The sequence below is a fragment of the Spea bombifrons genome, chromosome 7 (genome assembly GCF_027358695.1).
Source record: "Spea bombifrons isolate aSpeBom1 chromosome 7, aSpeBom1.2.pri, whole genome shotgun sequence".
Lineage (NCBI taxonomy): Eukaryota > Metazoa > Chordata > Amphibia > Anura > Pelobatidae > Spea > Spea bombifrons.
In genome coordinates, this window is record NC_071093.1 from 14,918,217 (window position 1) to 14,925,364 (window position 7,148).

Sequence of the window (7,148 nt, forward strand, 5' to 3'; positions counted from 1 at the left end):
GTGATGTGCCAGGCATCTCACAGAAAAACACTTAATAAACAATGACGTGTCTTGCATGGGTTCAAAGATGTCCCAAATAAGGCATAGGCACAGAATAACCAAAATGGAGAAAAAAAACACACTTCCCAAATCTGGCCTTGTAGACCCCAAACAACCAGACAAATCCATGCATGAGCGGTATCGCTGTACTTAGTTGTATGTTGCGGAACAAATATTGGGGTGTTGTTTGATAGTGACGTATATCAGAAGCTATAAATCCACACTTGAATTATAATTTGTGTGAAAAAAAGTAAAAGAAAATTACTAACACAAACTTTGGCAAAGGCTGGTGGTAGAATTTCGTGCATGGAATGGGTTAAAATACCAGCATTTGAAATACCTTGGGGTATATTCCCCAATATATATATGGCTTGATGGGGGTAAATTGCATTGGCCAGCTTCAAAGATGTCCCAAATAGGCAGAATGACCAGATTTTGAAAAATGGTTTGAAACAGCAAAACGCTACATGCACTTTTTGCCCTTTAACTAGGACAAATAGTAGAATCTATTTAGCAAGTGTTTTCATTAGCTTTTGTAGATATGTAAAAGATTTCTCAAATAAAAGTGAAAATGCTTTTTTTCAATTTTTTATCAGATTTTATTATTTTTCATAGGAAATTAAATAATATGATCAAAATGGTATCTGAAGAAAGCCTTTCTTGTCCTAAAAAAAAACCAATATATAGGAGAGGAGAAGATTACCGCTAAACACGAGCACTGCCTTGGTCACGAAGGGTACAAAAACTAAAAAAAAAAACAGCCTGGCCGTTAAGGGGTTAAAATTCGCTAGCTGGAGAACAGATAGTGAAGCTGGCCTCCTCCTCATTGACATTTATATTAACTATTCTACATTCTAGAACATTCTATGCACGCGCAAAAATCCTACCACACCCGGTCCACCTGCCATCTCCGGTCACGATTCGAAAATAAAAGCGCTATCTATTTATCCCTAACGCACCTGAGGAAGAGGGGTACAGCATTGCCTGTTCCTTCACTTTTGGTCTAGAATAGAAACCAATCAGAACTGCTCATAGATTGACCAATAGAAAGAAGTTTAACGTGTCTATGCAAAAACACAATTTTCCCGTTTGTACAGGGAGCGAAAAGGATCAGAGGCGTGAAGATTGCGAGTGCAGCAGATGCAAATCACCCGTGCCGGAGACTGAACTAACACCCATGTGATGCACTCGCTGGGAGAGGAGATCAAAGGATTTTCTAAGAATAAACTCAGGAAACAATGCACCCGAGTGACAACCTTATCTGGAAAAAGGATCATAGAGACCTGGAAGGACTCTATGGTGCATACTGTGGATGACCCAGATCAGACTGATGGAGCTGGATGTGGCTATGTGCAGGATCTGAGTGTGGACCTGCAGGTTGGGGTTATTAAGCCATGGCTGTTGCTTGGTGAGTATGAAGAGCATGAAGGTACTCTGAGTACTTGATAGCATATTATGATGCCATGATATAGCAGTCAGATTGCACTCCATGAGTTGTGTAGGTTAAATCCACATAGAGAATATGATTTATATATAATATATTCTTTTTAAATAAGGACCTTAGCAAAACTCATTGTAAAAACAGAAAGATGATTTACATTTCAGCTCTAGAATACTTATTATTAAGGGGTGTTTCACCTATATTAAGATAAGAGTAAACCGACCATCAGTACATTTACTGTCAGTAAAAAGTAATAAAATAAATATTAACAAAAATATTCATAATTAAAACAAGCTGATTTGGTCAATAAATACAATTGACTCTCATTTTGGTCTCAGTACATGTGTTGCTTAGTAGCAGCAAAACCTAATTTGAGTTGTTGGCAACTGATCATAATTTTGATTTTAGTGAAACTTTCTGATAGGCTGTTTGATAATTTTCAGCACTTTTCCCCCCATAATATTTTCTTTGCCTTCATAGAGTTATGTCCCACTTTTGCTAAGTGCATGAAAAACATGCTCACGGTCCGTGGTGAATTCATTGTAGTAAACTGCGATGAATCGGTGTAAGTCTACAAAGTTTATAGATACCGAGTTGCACTTCTACAGGATGAGGTTTAATGAACAGGGATAATTAAAGGGAGATTACATATACCAATTAACAGCATTACTGGCTCTTTAAATTATATAGTAATCATTGGCTATGCCGTCTACATACCAAACCAGGGGCTCCAAGCCAAGACCGTCAAAAGAAAGGGGTTCTAAAATTATTGACCATCCCTAGTATGAAAAAATAAATCTTACCTTTCATTTATATAATGAGAACAGATTCTGTTGACATGTGGATAATTTTAGCAGTACCAGGTTTCGTGCTCAATTAGTAAGAGAGTGGCGGCTGCAGCTTCTACCTTAGGTAAGTGCTTTTTTTTTTTTTTTTTAAGAATATATATTTTGAGTACTGGCAGAGTACTTTAATATGCATTATTTAGTGAAAGAACTGGGTTCTCGTCCTGATGTGACCCTGAAAATCAGAGCTAGTTACTTGGACTAACAGAAACAAAATGCGAAGAGTTGGAAGCCAAGCGTAGTCAGTATGCATTACCTTACGGACATCTTGGTGGTACTTTTATACTTCCAATGGATGACACTTAATGACCACGGTAAGAACACTTCATGTACATATTCTCCACAAGCCAACAAAAATATATTTCAGGATTGCGTAGATTGCTGCATATCCAAACGGCATTTAAGCATGTTGTTGCATCTTTGCTTTCTTATTATTTGGCTTGTTTTTCATAGGATCACAAGATGTTGCACAGGACTTGCATGTATTGAAAAAATACAAGGTATATATGTTTGTGATATTATAACGTTACCATAGCTTGGTTTGCTTTATCATTTTTCTTTATGGTCTTAAATGCTAGTAGAGGGTTACCATAGCGCTGTGATAATGTTGCTACATAATATCTTTGTTATTGGTGAAAAAACGCAAATTTGTGCATACCTGTTCTTTGCGGCATTCTTTATTTGGTACATTGTTTGCTGCAAGGTTAAACGTTTTAATAAAATGTTACGTTTGGCTGTCAATAAGAAATTCAGTATTTCATGTAGGAATGGTCTCTAACATGGTTTTCTGTTTTGTAGGTCACACATATCTTGAACGTGGCTTATGGAGTAGAAAATGTTTTTCCAAATGAATTCACTTATAAGAAAATCTCTATTTTGGATCTCCCGGAGACCGATATTGCATCTTTTTTCCCAGAATGCTTTGGTTTCATAGAGCAAGCAGAGATGCAGGTATAATAGAACATCATGTTTGTGAAGTATAGGGTCCGCCATATAACATTCACTACAGCAAACAATATATTTAGACATAGCAAACAAATAGGATTATACAGGGTTAAAGGTGAGAATATAATTAACCTTGTCAAAATAAAGCTGGTTTTAATGATCTTGGAAGAACAGAAGAAATCATTAAAACTTAAGAAAAATGTAAAAACCACGTAATACTAATCGCAGTTGTGATGTTATCCTGTATATTTCCTGCTCAAATTCCACTTCCCCTTTATCTTCAAAAACATACGTTTATCGCCTGATGATAAAGAAAATCTTGAGCATCTGGCAGCCACAGACCTGATCTAATGATTAGCCAGAATTCTGTATGAGTTATTCTAAAGTTCAATATGGGCACTTTTTTCATTGCCCCTAAAATTAACTTGAAATAATTTCCTAGTGAGTACTGCAGACACACAACATGTCTTCATACAGGATCAGCTTTAGATCCACCTTGGATTATTTATTATAGGTTAAGATCGTGACAGATAGTGTTGCACAAGTCTTTGTTGTGTGGGGTATCCTCTTCCCTTTCAAAGAATACATTACGGGTTACCTGAACCCTAGTTTGCATAGTGACCTCACTCAGGTTTCATACTGCTGTTAACACTCCAAATAAGTTTCCATTTTATATGAAACACATTCATTGAGTATATCACTCAGTATATATGCATTCAAATAGCTTCTATTGGCTATTGTATGCAGAAAACATGTTACTCGACAGACGTTAAGAGCATTATTATTGCATTTTACAAATAACTCCAGATATGTAGCAAATCTTTAAAAAAAAAAAAAAAGTGTAGACAGAAAACATGATACAACTTTTTGTTATACATCCAGATTCTCAAATTTGCTATTAGTACTAAATGTGTGTGGTTATATTTACCATAAAAAAAATAAATTATTGTTAAAATAGCAAAACATGGTTAGGCCATTAAGGTGAGAAATATTATTTTTGAGGGTTGCAACAGGGCTAAGAAGCAATAATCGTGTGGGACTTGAGTAAAGGATGTTAAAATACGTTTCTCCATAGTATATTAATGGGTTTTTTTTGTTTTTGTTAAATACACATATGTTATTCAGTAATACTTAAAAACATTATACATGGATTTATTTAATGTATGGAACTGTAAAATATAGGCATTGGAAAAGGGTGTCAGTTCCATAGAGATTGGTTATAATTGCAAGTGTGTGTTAGGTACATTTGGCGGGGGGGGGGGGGCTTGGCTTTACATGCTGCCCACGGCAAGAATGTGACAGTCCTCCCTTGCAGATCTGCTTTAAGTTTGGGTGCAGCTTCCCAAAATAGTCAATTTTTTGGGGGCGGGGGGTTTAAAGCGCTGTATAAGTGAATTGCCGTTTTGTTTTTCTAATTAATGTTTTTATTTTGGCAGGAAGGAGTGGTACTTGTACATTGCAATGCAGGAGTATCCCGTGCACCAGCACTAATTATTGGGTTTCTAATGCACAAAGACAAACTTAGTTTTGCCAGAGCCTTTTCGCTTGTGAAGAATTCTAGACCTGCTATCTGTCCAAATCCTGGTTTCATTGAACAGCTTCATAAGTACCAAGACTACTTGAGAAAACAGACAGCTGTTGTACATGAGAAGACAGACTGATGGGAATCAACATATTCTTTGTTTTCATAGCCTGATTGAAATTCATCCATAGTATGAAATATCATTTCAGAATTTTTTTGGAACTGCAGTGATTCTATAGTTTTTTAATTAAGACAAACTCAAGCCCTCAGATATATCCTTCAGCAGGGTCTACACCCCTTGCTTTAGCAGTAATATTACAGAGCTGCCCTTGAAAGTTGACAGTTATATTATACGTTCTACACTTTAGAATGAATGCTATGTAATTTAGCATATTTATTCTGCTTGCGTGTTTAACTTACATTTCTGGTTAATAATGACCAAGGCCCATTTTCAACATTAGCAACTTTTTGATATAAGTACTATCAAAAGATAATGTAATTGCAGTCTCTGTGTCTCTTGCTTAACAATATCGATGTGAATACTTCTTTAAACACCCAGCATTTCTATTGCTAGAATACCATTAAAACAAGTTTTTAAAACATTTGTATTGATTTTAGTTTTAAAGCAATATTCCACAACAAGCAGTTGTATATATGATATGTATAAATGTGTTTAATCGTTGTTCAATCTAAGAGATGAATACACGATTGCCTTTCCCACTGCCATGCAGTTAACAATAAGTGTTAATAACACACAGGGAGAGGGACCCACTTACTGTGCTCATGAAAGTCTGTAGAGGAAATTATGTAAAGTGAACAGAACTTCATTAGCTTTGCTATAAAGCATCAGCTCAGTGTGGTGTTTGAGGAGAAAACATCGGCTGCTGCTGATCGGGGGGGTGCCACTACGCCGGCACCCCTCCAGAGACGGACAGTAATGTCCATCTCTAGAGGAGCAGGCTCGGTTGGGGAGATCAAAGGTGGTCTGTTAATGCAGACCTCTGAGCCTGCTCCCTAGCAACGCGTGTGGCAACTGAGTGCATCGGGATTTGATGTCATAATGTGGCGCGCAACACTGAAGCCGCGCCCACCACCTTCCGCACTCACTGCACCGGAAGGACAGGACAGAGAAGAAGAAGAGCCAAGAGGAAGAAGGAAGAGGAGGAGGGAAAGTGGCAGAAAAAAGGTAGGAAAACATTCAGTGAGAGTCAATTAGTAAGTGTGTAAGAGTGATGGTTGTTATGCTGTAATTTATGCTGAATGTAAATGAGTGTGTGTGTGATAGCATGGATGTGTAAGCATGGCATAGGGAGGTTGTATCCTATCATGTCCAGGTTCCAGCATGTACTGGCTGCCTGAGCATGATAGGAGTGTGATTGCTGTATATATATATTAGTATTGTTGATTTTTTTGTCCAATTTTGGTCCACACTTTTATTAAGTGTAAGTAACACACCAAAATTGGACAGAAAAAATCAATAACAATATTAATTATATATATATATATATGATTGCTAACAGCAATCACACTCCTATCATGCCCAGGCAGCCCAGTACATGCTAGAACCTGGGCATGTTTTGGTTAAGTGAATGCTGAATTTTCGGTTTCGGTGTAGAATTTTCATTTCAGTGCATCCCTGCTATATACTAAGCCAGACACTGAAGTGGTAGGTCTATACCTCATCAATGTCTGGCTAAAGATATAGTGATAGGTATTACGCTGTAGCACCGTCAGTGCGTGCCTCAGTATATAGTGATAGGTGTTATGCTGTACCCTCGTCAATATTTGCCTTAGTATATGGTGATAGGTGTTATGCTGTACCACCGTCAGTGCGTGCCTCAGTATATAATGATAACAGTAATCCTATACCACCATCAATGTTTACCTCAGTATATAATGATAGCAGTTATGCAGTACCACCGTCAATGTTTGCCTCAGTATATAATAACAGTTATGCTGTACCACCGTTATGGTTTGCCTTAGTATAAAATGATGGGTGTTATGCTGTACCAGCGTCAATGTCTGCTTCGGTATATAATGATAACTGTTATGTTGTACCCCTGTCAATGTTTGCCTAATGATAGAAGCTATGCAGTTTTAAAGTGTGTGTGTGTGGGGGGGTGCCACATACAAGATCCGCCCCAGGTGCCAAATACTCTGGGTACGCCCCTGATTTGACTATCTACAATAGCTGCTTCCAGGTCTGAATATAAAGGTTTACTGGAACCAAATTAAATAATAATAAACTGTTTCCATAAGCAAGAGACTAATAGAATCAAAATTCATATGTATGATTTGTTAACCTGCATGAAGAAACACATAATTTTGATAAAAGGACACACCAAACCTTATGTGC

General features: G+C 37.3%; 1 protein-coding gene across 1 annotated transcript; it reads left to right on the forward strand.

Moving 5' to 3' along the window:
* The first annotated feature begins 1,131 nt into the window (after positions 1 to 1,131).
* Positions 1,132 to 5,394, forward strand: DUSP19 (dual specificity phosphatase 19). The gene is made up of 4 exons (XM_053471001.1): positions 1,132 to 1,447; positions 2,779 to 2,825; positions 3,124 to 3,276; positions 4,707 to 5,394. Exons 1-4 carry the CDS (start codon positions 1,222 to 1,224, stop codon positions 4,929 to 4,931), a joined length of 651 nt encoding a protein of 216 aa, XP_053326976.1. The 5' UTR covers positions 1,132 to 1,221; the 3' UTR covers positions 4,932 to 5,394.
* Positions 5,395 to 7,148: the final 1,754 nt, after the last annotated feature.

Excerpts from the sequence above, each read along its gene's own strand:
- DUSP19 (XM_053471001.1), top strand. The coding sequence starts at position 1,222 with ATGCACTCGCTGGGAGAGGAGATCAAAGGATTTTCTAAGAATAAACTC. Across the intron at positions 1,448-2,778 it reads TAAGCCATGGCTGTTGCTTG|GATCACAAGATGTTGCACAG; the intron begins GTGAGTATGAAG and ends TGTTTTTCATAG. Across the intron at positions 2,826-3,123 it reads ATGTATTGAAAAAATACAAG|GTCACACATATCTTGAACGT; the intron begins GTATATATGTTT and ends TCTGTTTTGTAG.